At 40.5% G+C, this 19095-nt stretch overlaps 1 protein-coding gene across 1 annotated transcript in view; it reads left to right on the plus strand.

Moving 5' to 3' along the window:
• Positions 1-19095, plus strand: part of srgap3 (SLIT-ROBO Rho GTPase activating protein 3) — a 71723-nt gene that overhangs the window by 16648 nt on the left and 35980 nt on the right. Inside the window, exons 2-3 of the mRNA XM_004068545.5 lie at positions 5483-5678; positions 14452-14614. Coding sequence (XP_004068593.1) covers positions 5483-5678; positions 14452-14614 — 359 coding nt within the window. The remainder of the gene's footprint in view (positions 1-5482; positions 5679-14451; positions 14615-19095) is intronic.

Here is a 19095-nt window from a genome sequence, read left to right on the forward strand (position 1 = left end):
TATGGAGGCGATTGTGTAGCATCATTAAAAATAAAAGTCAAAACCAGACATGCTTTTTCATTTTCAAAATGTAAATGCATTTTTTGACTCAAAATTAAAATTAAAATTCAAAACTTCAAATGCTTTTTCATTTTCTTCCTCAGCACCGCTTATTCTGTCACTTAATTAAAATGATAAAGAAAATAGTATTTGACATTTCATTTTCAAAAAGTTCTCTGGTAAATGTGTAGCTAAATTCATTTAGAAATTTCAAATTTGACAATCAAAATGGATGAACAGAAATGTTTTTTTAATTTTCAAAATGGAGCTAAAATAATAAATAAACGAAAAATCAATACTTCAAAATGCTTTTTCATATTTTACTTAATAACCGCTTATTCTGTGTCATAATTAAAACGAAAATGCAAAGAGGGGATTGCATTTTCATTTTCACATCCACCCTGCGAATAGTGTTGCATAATTCAATTCGACTTAGCATTTCCTGAGGGGAGGCGGGGCGATGACATCAGTGCTATCTCTGTGTGTCCGGCTGCTAAGAGACACATGCTAGGAGAGCAGTGTAGCTTTGTGTTAGCGGCAGAGGACGGTTGTCCACAGCTTCTCCGGACTACATAGCAGCATTTCCGCCTTCCGCGGTCCTCCTTTGGACGCACACGCAAAAGCAGATAAACGAAGCCTCAAGAGGGCACAAACCAGTGTCCTACTTGGGCTTGTCCCAAGCCCGGTTAAAGCATATGACATATCAAATAAATCAAAGGAGAAGATAGATTTATGGATAGATGAACTTATACAATGGTTGCGTGATTTTCCAACAACACCACAAACACTCAGCACTTAAGTAACCTCAGTCTAAAATATTCTAGCAAAACCCACCCTTAATTTTGGAAAGCTAGCTTGTTGTCTTCTTTTTTTTTTATTGAGACAGTAAGACTTTTTTTGCTTCATTCTATTACAAACATAAGTCATTTAGAACCAGCCTGTTTGAGTGCATCTATTTTTTTGCGATTCCTGTTTAACAGTTGACTTTAACATGATAAGGTAGCATTTTTATAAAAAGAGTAGTGAGGAAGGAAGAGTTACTTAAACTTGTTTCCTGTGTTAAAACAACTGATTAGAGATCTGAGTTTCTGAAGATCAGACAGAATAAAGACTATCTTTAGTTTGATGGCTTAGCTATTACGAGTCATAGCGGTGCGACCTGCACTAGCCCCAGCTGGCCTATTCTAAATGTACGAAATGTACCTATCAAATGCAGTTTCATACTCCCAAACCCAATTTTATCTGGATCTCTGCAAGCCTAACCAGAATTGGATCAATGTGCATTCAGATTTAGATGGCCTTTGGCTTTAGCGTTTGTTCTGCGTTTATTAAATTGATCCCATTGTCGTTTTTTCACTGGCGATGAGAAAGCTGAGGTCAAACCAACCATGGTAACCCAACAAGTCAAATGACCAAGAGCTGACGCTCCAATGCGCAGAGACTTTAACCACAGACCTTCTGTAAAGCAGAACCTGATCCACCACTGCTGTCTAGGCAGGTTAAATAAAACCCGAGAAGCACTGAGGCACCACATCTGTTAGTCATTTTCTTGCTTGGCTGTAACAGGAAGTCAGACGGATCAGCCAGAGGAAGTCTCCAATGCAGATGCTCTGAAGCAGAGGACTGAGCTGTGCGCAGACTGGAGAACAAAAATGCACACAGGAGCTTTGAAAAGTGTGAAACACAAACCATAGCAAAGGTGTGTTTACTTCGCTTTGTGTTGCAGAGCTGTCAGTCGGTGTGTGTCTGCAGAAAAAGCTTTGACAGGCCCAGGCAGTGCAGTGAGAGGTGTAGTTGTCATCTTATGCAATCTTCATCCTCCATTAATTCAGTTATAAATACATCACACTGACTTTTTACAGCCTAAACCCTTAGATTTTAATAAAACAAAAGGCTAATAATCACTGTATTTGTCTGTTTAGACAGCGAAAGGTCAAGTCTGCAACATCCTACCATTTTTTTTCAGTGTTTTCCTTTTCCTGTCCTACAAGGACGCTCATGTCCAGATAGCTTTTAATTCCTGTCCATTAATGTGCAGAACAAATTACACAGTGGAACAGGTGTACAGTTTAAAGGAGCAGATGTAATAATGATGATGAAAAGAGTGGTGATGAATGAAAAGCTCCTGTAATGAATATCTTATGATGAAGCTGTCACTAACACGAATGAAATAACAGATGAAGAATTCATGTTAAGCTGCGCTGCAGATGTACTACGCTTCAGTATTTACTCATGAAACAAGCAACTTTTAGATTTAATTGTATACTAAAATATTTTTTAGCCTTTTTTCTGATGTATGTAAATGAGATGAAATATATATTTAAATAGATTAAAAACAAAAAAATATTTAGAATTTACAGCCAGACAATTCCAAATGAATCAGTTTGTGATTGATGGCAAACTTTCTGGACAAATGAGACTTATCAAGTCATTTTCTCCAAACTAGCTCCAACGTTCAAAAAGATGCAAATAGAACTTTTCTATCTCCCGGGTCTGTGTCTTTTGAACAGATCCAGGGGGGTCAAGTGGTAGTGTATTCTGTGAACTTGAGTGGGGGGTCACTGATGTGGACATGTCCTCAAAATATCATTACCCCACTTCAGTACAAAGCCGGATTTCTACATTGCATCCTTTTATCACTCTTCTTATCATGGTGTGTGTGGGGGGGGCATTGTGCGGGTTTTAACCAAAGGTTTTGTCTTGTCTTGTCCTTTTGTTTATATGTAGAGCACTTTGAGTGGCATGAGTTGTGAAAGTGCTATACAAATAAAGTTTGATTTGGTTTGATTTGATAGTTTTCTGCAGAGCGTCAGGAGTTAATGAGAAATTCATCTCTGATTTGTGGCACCGTGGGCGTGGAGCAACCCCACCCCCACTTCCTGTCACCCATCCAGCCCCTCACATCCCCAACCTCTCATTACTGGTGCAACAAAAAGGGAGAACAGTGATGAAGCTATCCAGCCGTACAGTTCTGATCCCGATTCCAGGCCAGACCAGGAAAACAAAGACACACATGGATCTATTTGTCTGTCAGTGGATGCATCAGAATGCAGCAGAGCAGGGAGCTTGTAGCCCCACCCAGCGTATTTGTTGTGTCACAAATACAATCATTTTGCAACAGCAGTTTTATGTCTGCGTCTGACTATTCACATCAATTTGAATAAACAAATGAAATTTTAAGCTTAATTTTCTTTATATATGTCCTCTATCATCAGAAAAATGCCACAAGAGCATGTGAAAAACACAAAAAACACAGTTTCTTTCAGAGTGGCTCTTTAAAGAAGTTAGACATACAATCAAATGTAAATCGTTCCTACAGAGAGAGTATATATATAAGCATTTGAATTTTAAACTCATACTCTAAGTATTTCTTTACTTTGTTACAAATCATTTCACAGACAATATGGAAATCAGAAAAAAGTCCCATTCCAGGAATAATGTGTGTTTTTGTTCCAGCTTTCTGAAAGATGAATAGATGTCATTTTTTTGCAGGCACTGATTCCAAATGCTTCCTGCTCAGAGATGGAAATGAACCACGGAGGAGTCCTCTCTTTTTTTTGGATAAACCACAGTGAATGAATCTCCTCAAAGAGCTGGGAACACTTAGCCAGCAATTGCTCATGGTTTCTCAGAGAGAAGGGCACACTTCTGGCGTGCGTGACCTATTTTTCTCTCACATTTGTCAAAAACATAGTTGTGACTGCCGGTTCCAAATTCCCTTTTTGTCAGAGATTGTTCTTCAAAGTGGGTTCTGTCTTTCAGCTGTTCACGTCAGTGTCACTTTTTCCTCTGGCAATTCTCGTGGCATTCCTACCTTAGACTATAAGAACAAAACATTTCACTGAAGAATAAATCACACCGTTGCACGTCTGGCAGCAGTGTTGACAGGAAAGCAGGAGAGCAGTGAGTGGTTTAGATCTCCAAAGGGAGCTTTAAGTAAAACGGGGGGGCAGGCCCCCCTGGATAAAGAAGAGGGCTGGGACAATGGTTAACCACAAAGTGAAGCCTGCCGTTTAGGGCTGAGAGCAGGCGGCACGACATCACAAAGGCTCCCACAGCAGTCAGAGCCAGCCCAAGGCCATGATGAAGGCCCGGCTGACCAAATTACAGCCTCAGCTGCACGAAAACACAGCATTTGTGGTCTGACCATTCATTGTGTAGTTCAGCTGCCTATAGAAATGTCATCTTCATGTTTTTGGGGGGAGTAAGACTTATGTGACTCTTAGATGTGGAACATGCTGCAATTTTCTTTAGGAGCTTCATTTCTTTTCTTCACTGAGAGACAAAACATCAGGAATATCATTTTGATAGGTTGATGTCCTGTTGCATCTGGATCTTCTGCACACCTTTTGTGTGTTTTTGTTAAGCTTCACTTGAAGCTACCTGCTGCCTACCTAGTTTCCGGCCTTTTTGTCCCCTGTTCACTGGCTAAAAGTACCTAACCCTGTTGAACCCTGAGGCCCAACGTACACTAAGAAAAGACCAAAAGCCAGCTGGTATGTCACCGCACAGGGACGAGCGATTCCCCCAGAAAATCGCTGAATGCACACAGACACTGTGGTTAATCAAACCTTTGAAATAACGTCTTCTTTTGGCTTCTGTATTTGCTGATGAGGGAAAACGGGCTTCAGAATGGATGCAGTTTTGTTCATGAGGTTTTCTTCCACTTGTGAAGTGACAGCACTCTTTTTGTACCCATGCCTTACACAATGTTCTGTTCTGTGCCGCAGAACAGACCTTTCTCTCTTTGCAAGTTGAGCCGCTGCTGATGACAGCACCACAAAGAGGAATCAAGTTTCCCTCGCAGCTCTCAAGGGCGTTCAGATCTGTAGTCTGCCTGGAAGAGCGAGGTTCCTCTTTAGGAGAAGTGTTTCTCTATCATTTCGTCCATGTGTGGGAGTGCATTACTTCCTCATTAAGTTGGTTTTGTCATGCTTTAAATCCAAACTGTAGACATTCATGAGAGGTCACACCCTCAGGCTGGCTCAGCTTGGAGCCTCAGTAAAATGGACAAATCTGTACAGACCATGACCCTGTTAAGTGAAAATGTTCATGCACATTCTATCTACAGGCAAGCTGTTATAAAATTAGACAATCAGAGTATAGTTTGTGTGGACACTCGATGGGCAGCGTGGGGGCACTTGCACACCCTGTGTGTGACATTTGTGCGCAGTCAGTAAGGAGCCGGTACTCACACCTTACCAAAGACTAGAGTGCGGTGTTAGGGCATCATACGACGGCATCACCCATATGTCATAAGTGCATGTAACGTCCAGTATCTTTATAAATGTTTCACTGTATACTGATGTCCTTCGAGGTGGCCGCACAGAAACCAGCAGGGTCAACCCCCTGTACGGGTGCATGTGACTAAGGCCTTGGTTACAGCTAAATGTTTGAGGTTACTGTAGACTCATGCACTTTTTCCTTTGTGTTTGATGAACAGAGATCCGTAACCAGCTGGTGGAGCAGTTCAAATGCTTGGAACAGCAGTCCGAGTCCCGGATCCAGCTGCTGCAAGATCTGCAGGAATTCTTCCGCCGCAAAGCTGAGGTCGAGCTGGAATACTCCCGCAGCCTGGAAAAACTGGCTGAGAGGTTCTCCTCAAAGATCCGCAGCTCCAGAGAACACCAGCAGTTTAAGTGAGTGTCTCCCAGCAGACAGACAGTTACTGCTGATATGATTTCATCTACGTCTTCTATGCGCTGTAGCATTTCTGCTTTTCTACCTTTCTCTTTACTCTAAAAACCTTTTAGCGTTTACATTCAAGTTTTCAAAGCTGGCTTTTTTCTGAACAACATGTAGGCTTTGAAGAAAGGCGTTGCTCTTGAATGTTTATAACTTGATGTCCGTCTTTTTTTCTTTTATTAAAGCGTAGAATGTTGCTGCATGTTAGTTTTTAAATACAACATGAATATCAGATACATTTGGAGAAATCTTTTCATTTGAGGATTTTCAAAGCAATTCTTTATTCAAATATTGTTGTTTTCATTCAATGAACCCAGATCTACGGTGGCCCAGAAGGGTCACAACACAACACAATAACTTGCCACACAACACATTAACTCACAACAAAACACATTAACTCACAACACAACACAATAACTCACAACACAACACAATAACTCACAACACAACACAATAACTCACAACACAACACATTAACTCACAACACAACACATTAACTCACAACAGGTGTTGTGTTGTGAGTTAATGTGTTGTGTGGTAAGTGAATGTGTTGTGTTGTGACCCTTCTGGGCCACCGTACAGATCACACACGCGCAAACCATAGGAGTCAGTGGTCAAACCTCCTGTTGGAGGCTTTAGGGAGCTGCAGCCCCTTGCAGTAGTGCCACTGGTGGTTAGAGATGTGGACCTTTGCTGTGGTTCAGTCTGTCAAAATGATGTGAAATGCGGGTGGGGCAGATGACCAGCACCACTCCTATTAACTTCCCTATGGTGAACTTGGCCAAAGTGGGACTAGTTGAGCTGATCATTGGCCAAAGAAAAGTCTGTGGAACATTTAGCAGGTGTGAATGAGTAACAGGGTGTTCTTGCCAACATGCTCCACTCTCAAATCAGCTCGTTTTAAGCTACGGCCATAATGGACTGGTTTTACAGTGCAGAAGTTAAGTTATAAAAAGGATGTCAGTACATAAAAGTTATATACATGCATGCCTATATAGGTGTGCGTGCAAAGCATGCCCATATGTGTACAGGTATGCGCATGTGAACATATGTACTTCGTGTATTCCTTTATTTTCTAAACCTGTTTGGTCCCTTTCGGGGTCACGGGGGTGGGTACACCGGTGGGAAGAAGCCAGAGTCCCTGGATGAAATCCACGTGGCGAGAACACGCAAACTTTACACAGAAAGGTCGCCCATTGGTGAAGCTGTTTCAGGTCCATCATTCGGGCCTTGAGCCAAGGCCTTCTTGCTGTCTTGCTGCTCCTGATGCAAGAGCGCTAAGCCCTGCGCCACTGTGCAACACCTTTCATGTAAGCGACCATGAAGAGGACAAGGAGAATCCATGTATTAAATTGCATCGTAAAAAAAAGCCTTTCTATTTTTAAGTTGAAGTAAAAACCAGAAAATGAATCAGCTGGAAAGTAAAAGTGATCAATTATTTGTTTTTGTGTCCTAACTGATAAATCAGATCATGACTCCTCTTAAAATCAAGAACTCGAGGCGAGGAAGGGGCAGAAGGCTCGGCGCTACACTAACTGATCTGATGAAGGAATGAAGGAAAAACGAAAAAGTCCGTTTTTGTATTTAGGAGAGCAATTGTTTACTTTTGCCATGTCTTCCCAAGTACCAGAAAAAAAAAACTTTTGTCCAGTCAATTTTATTTTTAATCTACCAATAATTACAACTCCCAGAGCTCCACCCCTTCACATTGGTATCACTAAAACCCCAAATGTTATCTGGAGTTACCAAAAGGAGTTAATTCATCAACATGCAGTGGTTGGGAGATACTCCGTTTTTGAAATGTCTTCTATGCAGGACACAGTTGCATTGCTGATGGTCAGGAGGATATTGCCAGATCTGTCCAGCTGGATTGGAATGCCTGGATGATGGTTTGCACAACTGTGGTGCAACTTACAAGAGATAACATGTGAACAACACACTCATGTCTTTATTTTTTTTTGCGTAGTCTTTTGAAAACCATCAGACATAGTCTGCATCATAACCCTAAAGCAGTAACGTCTTTTCAGTCATAATTTCTGAAAACAAAATGCCACATAAAGACAAACACATCCCCAGAGATCAGTCTTCTCACCCTCACCTTAGATTGCTTGAGCATCACAGAATACCTGTCAAGTGCAGACTTTGTCACTTTAGTCTAACCACACAGGAAACGAGGGTGGGGGGCTGCAGACCACTACATGATGAAAATGTGAGTCAAAATCAACTGTTGTTGCCTGACACTCAGAGCGCACTTTATAAAAGAATGCACTCTGTATCTCAAGTATACTTGAGGTTACTTTTAAACATATTTATGTTAGAAAAGGTAATTTAAAAGAAATGATAGTATCACCATTTTGTGAGGTAAGTTTGAAACCTGTAAATAGCCTACCACAAATCCCAATAACCAGCAGAAACACACCTTTTATTGTGTAATTAGAGCTACTTAGGTTAAGTCAATGGAAACCCACCAAAACAGCGAATGGGTCTGGGCAGGAAAAACGCTGAGGTGGTCCAATAAAAACACCCAAGTTTGCATAAACCCTGACCAGGCTGTAAATCTAAAACCTCAGAGCTAAAAAGCAAGTCATGTCTTTAAATCTGACAAAGATCTACATCAAGCTCATTAAAGGTATTTTTCAGACCTGCTTCCACTAACATCCAAGAGATTGCATTACATTTTTCATCATTCACACTCAGTGATATTTGTGCTAATCTTCCTTATTTGAATGCTTGTTTTGTTGAGGGATAATAAAGCACAACTGACCCACGGAGTCATGGTGTCAGGATGGACTCCTGGATGTTTTGGATCCCAGCCTCCAGTGTTGCCGAATGAAACCTCCCGCTGCTGATTCATTAGCAAGCTGGATGCCTCTGTGATTTACAGCTACTGCAGTTACCGCCACGCAGCCGCAACTCAACCAAGGATCATTTCGCTTCCCCCTTTTGCCTCATTAGCAGCAGTGAAAAGAAATACTGGAGGCCAGCTTAGCTGGACTGTACTGCAGCGGTCGTCACTGCTTTCTGCCTCACAGTTCTTCAGTGAGTGAAGCAACAATTTTACATAAAATATAGACAATATTATACAGTCATTAGGACAGGAGCTGTGAAAATATCAGATAGGAAGATGTATTTATGTGAGCTTGGGTTTTTTAACAGACTCATCCAGATGTGTGACTTAAGGTGAGCAGGGTCTGCAGAGCTATTTATGTCGATGCCGTGTACTTAAATCCCAGTCTGTTGGTCTTCGCTGCTGCCACGTTGTTGAACTCTTGGTGGTCTTTAGGACAAAAGGTGGAAAGCTGATCATTCAGATGGCTGCTCTTTTCAGCATGTTGTGGCTCATCCATGAAAGACAGTAAGGAGATTGACGTTTTCTGTCTTTCCTCCTCTTCATTCATACTGAATTGTATCTCTGCAGCTGCACATGATCATACGCTGACAGACCTCACAGAAAGGAAAAAAAAGAAAAAGTCAAAAATTGATGTGGAAATCAGAGATTTGAAGATTTGCTAGTAAAAGAGGAGCAAAGGGAATCTGAATAGCTAAGCTGGTGGATAGCACCCGCTTGTCCCTTGTCTTTTGAAATTATTTGTGTCTTCCTCTTTTTTCCTTGGCTGGTTCATTGAAGGCAGGAGGCAGGCAGTGCAGAGGGGATTAGAAACCTTTCAGAGCCATGGCCTGGTTTGATAAATACAGACTTCCTCCTGGAAATCCTGGCACTGATACATCAGAGGCTCTGGATGATTTAATGGAGGCATTCAGCTAAAGCACCAACTCTGTCTGACACGGTGCTGACTTGTGCAGGCTATGTGCATTCTGAAGATGGCTTCAGTCATGGGAATAGTGCAGTATTTTCTGCTTGTTTCTTGTCAAATACACATCTGCTGTATTACTGTCTCATGTTTGTCATCAAAAGATTCACCGGTCTAGATTATGTGCATGTCTTTACCTTGCAAAGATTGTAAATTAAATGGTCTAGTGTCAGATTCAGTACGCTTCTGGGATCATTTAATTTAAAAATATAAAAAAATATGACATGTCTGTGCTTTTCACAAGAACACAGAGTTGGCGATTAATGGTGTGTTAAACATTTCCATAAATAATGTGTGTATGCACCTTTAAGTTTAAACTAATCTGCATGTTCTGTGCTTGTTTAAAGAGGTGGGAACAAAGTAAATGAGGGAGAGCCACATTTTCTAAGTTCTAAGAGTTCTAAGAGATTGTCCTTTGATTTACAGAAGGTAAAGTGTTAGCGCCGTCAAACAGGCCCATTGTTCACAGTTTGCTCAGAGATGCTGCTGATAAAGAACTCCAGTCTAATTAGGGCCTTTCTGCTCCTGATTCTCATGAAACGAGGACATAAGCAAGGGGACGAGACAACTTCTATCCTTTTTCTTTTTCTCTTTCTTGTCTCGAAGGTTTACATACTGAAGGTCTATAATCTGGCCCATTTTCAGATCTTACTTAGTTCTAGTTAGACTTAGTGTCCTCTGCCTTTGCCCATCTTAGGCTCCAGCAACCCTGCTTGTGACCAATAACTAGACGTAGCTGGTATAAAGATGTACAGATGGATACTACAGACTTATATTCTCTTTCTCTCATATATATATATGATATATATATGGCACTGATTTGACATTATCCTAAAATCTACCTTGTAGTTTCTTAACAGAATTCTGTCAAAACAATGACATAACAACACAACCTTGAGACACAGCAACTCACTGAAATGTGATTGGATGAATGCAGGTTCATCAAAACTTTTAATGTGACACATTACTTCTCACACTGTTTTCTCGACAGTCTATATGTCATAAACTCTTATCAGTGTACCTCCATGCCTGACGTCTCCTCATCACTGCAGTTGCTAGCATCCTCTGAGTTGAAACACACAACACGTCTCCTTGCCAGTAACCGCCTTGCAGATCGCCTCCGCTGTACCAAAGTAACTAGTAAAAAGTGTTGTACCCCACGTTCAAAACTAGTAATTGAAATATTAACTGTCCAGATATGAATTGTAAAGTGCAGCACGTCTGTCTTTCTTCTGTTGATTTGAGCCGCCCTAGTAGTTCCTGGCCAATGGCTGTAGAGATCTCTAGTCACGTGGTTTTGTTTATAAGCTTTGGTCCATAACAGAACGATCCGCTTGATGACAGTCTGAATACAGACCAAACGCGAGGTTCGGGACTTGATACCCACAAAGGAGTTGTCCAGTTCTTGGTCTGTGGGAGAAAATCGGAGTACCTGGGGAAAAATCTCCCATGCATGAGGAGAAAACACAAACTCCACACAGAAAGGTCCCAGCTGGGATTTGAACCAAAGCCTTCTCACTGTGAGGTGGGAGCGATAAACACTACACCACCGTGCGGCGCCGCTGACATTTTTCCTTTTTTAAATATTTTGTTTCAGCCAAAGTCTACATAATGACACTAAACTCAGATGAACACAAAAAGACATACGTAACACTTTTGCTATCCTATGGTGTTCAGATGACTCGATCCTTACATTGACGTGTTATCCCTAGCATGACCCCACTACCAATGTTGAAGTTCCTAGAATAGCACAAAGGTTACCTGACTGAATGATGATGTTTGTTACAAAACAGTCCTGTTGTCTGTACTGTTCTGATGCCAAGAAGTCGATTGTGGAGTTTGTAATCTACCAGCCTGATTCAGTGATGTTTAGGGGCATATGTAGGTTAAATAGAAGGTGAAACACATTCTCCAGTTGCTTCATTAAATGTGATTGGCATTGTGGAAGTTGTCTGAAGGGTTTGCCTTTGATGCTGGGGCTGGTTATCCCCTCTTCCCTTCTGCAGTGGAAGTCAATCCCCCACTCTGCTCTCTCTTCCTACCCTACTTTGCCCCCCCCCCCCCCCCCCCCCCGGCCTCTTTGTCTCTTCATGGGTTGTCGTAATTCATTAATGCACAGAGAGGATGCAGACAGGCTATGGGTTTCAAGAGATCCTAAATGTCTGATTGTGTGTGCTGGAGAAGTGATGTATGAACCTCGGTCTTTCTATTTTAAAGCATCCATGGCAGCGGTTGTGTAAACTGATTATGCAGCAATCAGAGCTCATGGCTCACTGGATCATTATAGCTACCAGCATTATAGATGTGCTCCTCGCCAGCCAGTGCTTTGCTTGGAGAGCGCTGAAGGGCAGCAAAGAATGATGTATGGAGGCAACTAGACATTTACTGGGCTATAATAGAAATGGAGATAAGGAATAAAGTTGTGTTGAGTCATGGTCCAGCATTTTGCCTTTACTTGCTGTTCCTGTGTTTATACGTTTTTTTTCTGTAGCCTAAAGTGGAAATATCACAATTTAAAAAAAAATGTGTTGAAAAAGCTTTTTTGATGGCTGGAAATACCAAAACATACAGAATTTTATAATAGCATAAACTATCTGATTGGTTTTGTAGCTGAGTGGGCATTTTGCCACCATGTTCACACTGGAAAAGCAGGGAGAGGCTTCCCGTTGTTTTTCTTTTTCTACACACATCCGCCACCTACAGTTGGAGAAGGCTTGGTGCAAAATGTTGAAGCGCTGCAAATCTGGTGAATCTTGCTTCAGGCTTTTTCTTTCACAGTTCTACTCCAAAAAATGAACGACTGACTGTCATATAACATAATAATTGCACAAACTGCAATTATTTATTTCTCCTCCATGATCAATCGTCCATGGGGTTGACACTTCCGTGAATTAAAGGGGACGCCATTCATGCCTAATAAATCTGAGTCCCTGATTGGTCAAAGTTTGACCTGGCCATCCCTTTTGTATGTAGAGCCTGAAAACGGTCTTAAAAATGTGCGTAGCTACCCGTGAACACTGGAATTTTGAACGCAGAAACCAGAAATGTGCTCTTAAACACGGTTACACACCTTTAAACATGTTTGCACAGACTTTTCATTGGTAGTGGATGTCTGGACGTGCGTTGCCAAGGGCAGTGTGAGCGATGCTTCACACACTTTGACTAAAACCAGCGGGTCTCTTCTTTTTAGGAAATTACAAATACATTTCCCACAAAAGTAATAAGACAATGTGGAAAATTCATAATTGCGAAAACATTTGAAAACATGTGAACAACAAGAGAGATGTTAAAAACTAGGGGGGTATGAATAAGTTCTCAAAGCTCTGTAGATGTCATAGCCAAGCCAAATCAAAGCAATATCTTGAAAAATGGGCCTCGATTCTACTGGTTGTTTATCCGCAACAAGGGTTGTGTTGGTGAGATAAATCCTCTAATTTACATGTGTTACATCATAGCCTGTTCCTTTGTATTGTCCTTGGTATTCAGCTACCTGATCAAATGTTAAGGGTTCTGCAACAGCCCAGACGCAGATAAATGTACTATTGTACTATTACCAAGTTAGCTTTAATCTAAGTAAAATTTCTGTTCATCCACTGGATTATTATTATCATTACCACTTGCAGCTAGGTAACTAGGAAGACTACTTTACAACTATCTGACAGTTACTTTTACGAGGCTTATTCCCCACTCATAAGGTTGTCGTGTACTGTGTGAATCAGCCTTTAGATGTGGAGATTTGCTACTTATGGTTTTTTGTTGAAAACGGAAAATGAACAAAAACTGGAGGTAGTCACAGTTCACCAACTAACCAGAAGGAGTTTGTTAGGAGGAAATCCGGACTGAAGATACCTAGTCAAAGGCAAACAAAAACTGGATCTGTAACTTTTTCATGAAGTGATCCCACCGACAGGGGGAAGAAAGCAGAACTAAAGCCATGGGCTTCCAAAAATCAGCAAAAGTCCCGGAGAGCAACATCAGCACTGAGGAGAGGAAAGCAAAAAAAAAAAATCCTTTTAAGAAACATCCATTATATGAAAGCATTTCTGTAGCATAATTAAAAATAAAAGTAAATAATAAAAATAAAATAAAAATAAAAATAAAAACCAGAAAATAATTTTTCATTTTCAAAATGAAGCTCCATTTTCTGTCTCAAAATTAAAATGAAAAAGCAATCCACCAAAACTCTTTTTCTTTTTCTTCTTCAACACCACTCATTCTGTCACTTAATTAAAATGATAAGTTAAATGGTCTTTGACATTTAACTGTCAAAAAGTTCTCCAGTAAATGTGTAGCCAATTTCCATTCTAAACATCTAATCTGACAATTAAATGGATTAACAGAAATGCTTTTTCATTTTTTACAATGTAACTGCATCAATTGACTCAAAAATATAATTAAATGCTTTTTCATTTCTACTTAAAAACCGCTTATTCTGTGTCATAATTAAAGCGAAAATGCAAAGAGGGGATTGTGTTTTCATTTTCACATTGATGAAGACTGCAGGTCAGAGGTCAAACATGACATATTAAACTTCATGTTTATCTTTCATTTGTCTGAATAACCCTGTTTTAATACATGGATGACCAAAAGAACTATATTGCAGCTACATTTACTGAGTTTATTTTTTCAAAAAGTCTTAAATCCAGATGATGGTGATGCTGCTTAAGATGAAGCCCTAACCCTTGTGCTGTGTTGTGGGGTCCAGATGACCCCACTCCCTCCTAGGCACGTTAACGTTGGGAGTGGGGTCATCTGGACCCCACAACACAGCACAAGGGCTAAAGGCCACGTCATACAAGTGTTTGGCACTTGTTTTCATAAAAAAGGGTTTAGATTGTGTTGAAGCACTCTTGACAGACTACATTTTGTTACAAGTGAAATTCTAACAGTCCCGTGTTCCCTCTTCTTTTCGCAGGAAAGACCAGCATCTGCTGTCCTCAGTTAACTGCTGGTACCTGCTGCTGAATCAGACGAGGCGTGAGAGCAGAGACCATGCCACCCTCAGCGACATCTACACCAACAACGTCATTGTGCGTTTGGCTCAGATCGGCGAGGACGTCATTCGCCTGTTTAAGAAGGTCTGTGAGATTTGAAGTCACTTCTGACATTACCTTTGACCCTTTTTGGTCTCTGTAAATCTCTTTGGAATTAGTTGGTGTCATTTTAAAGTAGCAGCTCAACATTTGCTCTAGTAACAGTGTGTTTCAGTGGTCAGCAAGCATAGGGTGGAGCTTTCCTTTTGACTTTTACTCTTTGAAAACGGCAAAGCTTAACCCTCTTTTCTAGATCCTGTGCATGAGAACACATAAGCAGCTCAACTCTAGGTCTTATTCTTGCTCAGAGGCCAGAAAAATGGTGATTGATACTGGAGCTGTCCAGCCGAACAGTTTATATCCAGATCCCAGCTCGGACAAGAAAAACAAAGACTGTTTATCTGCAAGTAGCGGCGTAGGGAGCTTGAGTCCCGCTGATTGTAGCATCTGCAAGCTGCAAGCTTTTTCTGTTCACCCTGATTTACCACGATTTGAATGAAAAAATAGTCAGAAACATAACTTTCAGCATTATTTTTTTGAATGTCTCCTCCACTATGAGAAAAATGGCACAAAAACAGAAACACCAAAAGCACAATTTTCATCAAAGTGGGTCTTTAAATGTTTTCTTTGTCCTTTTCCTTTACCATGAATTTGCCAGCTAGGAAAAAGTACAATACTCAGGGTCAGTATTCTGATATTGTTACCTGTAAGGCTTAAGTTGAGGAAAAAGGGAAAAGTTTGAACTCTTTCCAGAGAAAATACTTCATTTTAATGTTGAGTTTACAAAACCAGGAACTAAGTTTTGTATTTTTCATCTGATGCAGATGTTTTTAAATTCTTTAACATTGTATTAGGTTGAAATCTAGCACATTTTTATTCTTTCACGATTGACAGAGCAACATTTTATGCACAATATGCACAGATGTTAACCATCCACATCAAATTCAGGAGCTTACCTTTATTTTTTTTTCTTTCCTTTGCAAGGAAGTCTTTGTCTAGACTCTCATGAGTAAATAAAAAACAATTTCCATCCATCCTTAAGGCGCATGTAAAATAAAAGTTAGTGATTGCAGGCATTGTTCCATTAAGTTTAAAAACTGTTTGCAGAGTTTGTGCTGTGTTTGTGAACTTGACAAATCTGCCTGTCATGTTCTAGACACTATCTTTATCCCAACCTGCTATGTGTTTAATTTACACCTGATTGGTCACATGGACTCCACATGAATGCTGTCCGAATGTTACACGGTCTGTGAAATATTAAAAGCAGATTTTAAGAGATGGAGCTCAGAACTGCCCCCATCGCACCCTGCCCTACATCCACCACCAGCAACATTTGGCTCACTGTCAGCACATAGCAGGGATTGCTGGGGTCTTATCCAAACACAGAACCCTGTTTCCACCTTGCAGGCTTTCCTGTTGGTGAGCGGCGCTCCTCTTACCACATCCACTCAGGTTCTCTGTGAACGTGTGCTCGCTTGCGTCTGTGTGGATGCCAGAGCCGAGAAAGCAGACGTCCTCTTTCATCTCGGAGCCAGGTGCCTGCAGGCTGTTGTGTGTTCATTTTTGAAATAATAAAGGACAGCCCTGCTCGCTCTCAATGCTGCACATATTGCAATTCAATAAATAGTTCATTTAAACATGGGGCTGTGGAGAAAATTAGAAATGATCTGACACAAAGAATGCAATTTGACCGACTGCAGAAAAATATAGTGGGCAAAAGGACATGTATAACATGAATTATGTATTTCCTCAGCTGTTTCATTCACTGTTCTGGGTAGGTGGAGGCTGAGCACATCCCAGCAGACATCCCCAGTCAGGAGGCAGGCTATAGCACGAGCAGGGGAAGGCCTCATAGAAACAAACGAGCTGCTTTGGTTGCGTAGGGGACGCTGGAGAACCTGCAGAGAAAGCCTGCCTCTTAACATATTCATTTCTGTAAGGATGGTCTCCATGGTTCCACAGGACTATTACAGGGAAGATGAATAATATCAGAAAAACAATTGGTGACAGTAATGTTGAATACTAAAAGTACATGTCTTAAAAACTGTTTTAGTGCTGTGATAAAGCCCCTCAGTGCTGAATAAACAGCAGTGAATTTGTATTAAGACATTTTTCTCTATTCTTGGCTAAGATACTCTTGGCTTTGTCACTTTAATTTAAGATTTATATTTTTACATGCAGCTCTGATCATTAAAAATATTTTTTTAATGATGTATTGTTTTAATTTGTTTATAGTTTAAAGCCAAATGAGGTGTCGGTGTGAACAAAGTGCTGTTAGTGAAAACATAAAAATTAAAGACTCACTCTGATGATGAAAATGGTGTTTTCTCATTATGAGTACATATACAAAAGATATTACGATTAAATTTGTTTTTCCGAATATGGCTTTATTTAAACCGTTGTGAATCAGGAGCAGACAAAGAAAGTGCCATTGGAAAAAGCTTGTAGTTTTACCATAGAAGCTAGAACAGGCAGGCCTCTGCTTCATTTCAAATTCAGATGCATCCATTGCAGACAAATGGATCCATGAACGTCTTCGTTTTCCTCGTCTGAGCTGGAATCTGGATCTAAACTGAACGTCTGGATAGCTCGGAAATTGCTCACTATTTTTGTTTCGCTGCTAATGTTAGGCTGGGGTGAGAGGGGCTGTAAGCTAGCAGGTGAGTACGTAAACAGATAGCTCAGTTGACGGGAAAGGGCGGCGGGGTTGCTTTGCACCAACAGTTCCACCCACAACTGAAAGGCAAATTTCTAATGAACTCCTTCTGCTCTCATTGGTTATCCTAGAAACCAAAACACATATTTTTTATTCTGGCTAAATCTTTTGAAATAGATCTTAAGATGATCGGAGAGGGTCATTTTTTCTCTCCCGTTCAATCAGACACACAAGCATAGTCCACATTGCTCACATCCCCATGTTTCAAGGACTTGTAGTGTCTCCATTTACAACTACTGTGTAGCTTTTGGATAGACCCACAAACAGAAAACATCACGTAAATGATCAAATAATTTTTTTTAATTATAAGATCTGATACAACTCTTACATTGTGTTGCATCACCATCATTGGCTTGCTGGAAGCACCCTCCCAGCTCACGATTAGCCTCTGCAGTGCAGGCTGCAGTCTGTCACCATGGAGCTTTGAAGCATACAGATGCTGCTCACCAGCTGCTCATGCCCTCTGAGGATGCATCCCAGTTATCACATTTAGACCAATACGTGTTCCAGAAGGATTCACTGCAGGTACTTACACTGCGACCAATCCCCACTCTTTTCAAAAAATGGTTTTCCTTTTTATAAAGAATAATAATAATGATGAAAACAACATCATCATCAACAACAACAATAATAATTTGAAGCAGAACTGTATGCAGGTTTATGAGTAGGTCACAATTAGGTGGGTTACAAATGTTTTTAGACAATCAGAGAGATCAGGAGATTCGAGATGAAAGGTTTAGCTGTTGATAGGGCTTGTTTGGAGTTTATATGGTGAAGGTAAAAAAAGGAAGGAATACCCCTCTTTAATGTGTGAAGAGGTACTAGGGGTATTCCAGGAAGCATGTTTAAACTACCCTGAACTCTGGCTGAAATCCGCCTGAACTTGCTTACTCTGGGTATGTCGGTTCCAAAAGGCCAGATATGAGTTGGCGTAATTACGCTCGACTTGGTAACCCTGGGTTAATGCACGTGCACGGCAATTACATAAAGACATTTTCAATATATCGCCGATTTCCATGGAAACACGTGGAGAAAAAAAGAGAGCTCTATACTCCACTGAGACGAATCCGAGATTTAAATGACGGCGTATGAAGATTATATACCCATCAAAAAAGTAAAACGGCGGCATCAACAAAAGAAAGAGTTTCTGCTTGGAGAAAAACAACGGACAAAGTAAACGCACGAGTTTTTGATCTTATATCCATTATATAGGTCTATATATTCCATCATATATTGACCCGATCTGAGCCAAACGCACAATGACGTTGTAACCAATGAATTTCCCTGTTGTGAGATATATTCTATTCTATTGCATTCTATTCTATTGTATTCTGTTCTGTTCTGTTCTATTCTATTGTATTGTATTCTATTCTATATTGTCAAGATGGAAAATATTATATCTTCTGTGTTAAACCTTTACACCAACACTTTTAACTCTCTGTATTTTCACACTTTGATCTACTGAAAGGACCTGTCCTGCTTCTCTCCTCACACTCATGTTATTTCTTCATTTTTTTTTCATGCTGACGACTTTCAATAAAAGCTGATGCATGAAAAGGCAGGGGACAGCAGGACTCCAGCAGCTTTTTCACATGTCATGCACACATTTGCACACATATTTTATCTATGAACATCAAAATGTGGCAAAAATGACATGTTTCCAACATGCATGGGTTTCAATTATATAAAACACATTCATTGAATGGCCCCGTGAATACATATTGTTTTCAGAGTGTCTGCAAAATTTTTTGTTTTTTTTCGCTCTTGACAGGAGAAAAATGATTTAAGATCTTATAAATCTAAAAACTTT

Source organism: Oryzias latipes, chromosome 5, assembly GCF_053564925.1.
Source record: "Oryzias latipes strain Hd-rR chromosome 5, Olatipes_Hd-rR_3.1".
Lineage (NCBI taxonomy): Eukaryota > Metazoa > Chordata > Actinopteri > Beloniformes > Adrianichthyidae > Oryzias > Oryzias latipes.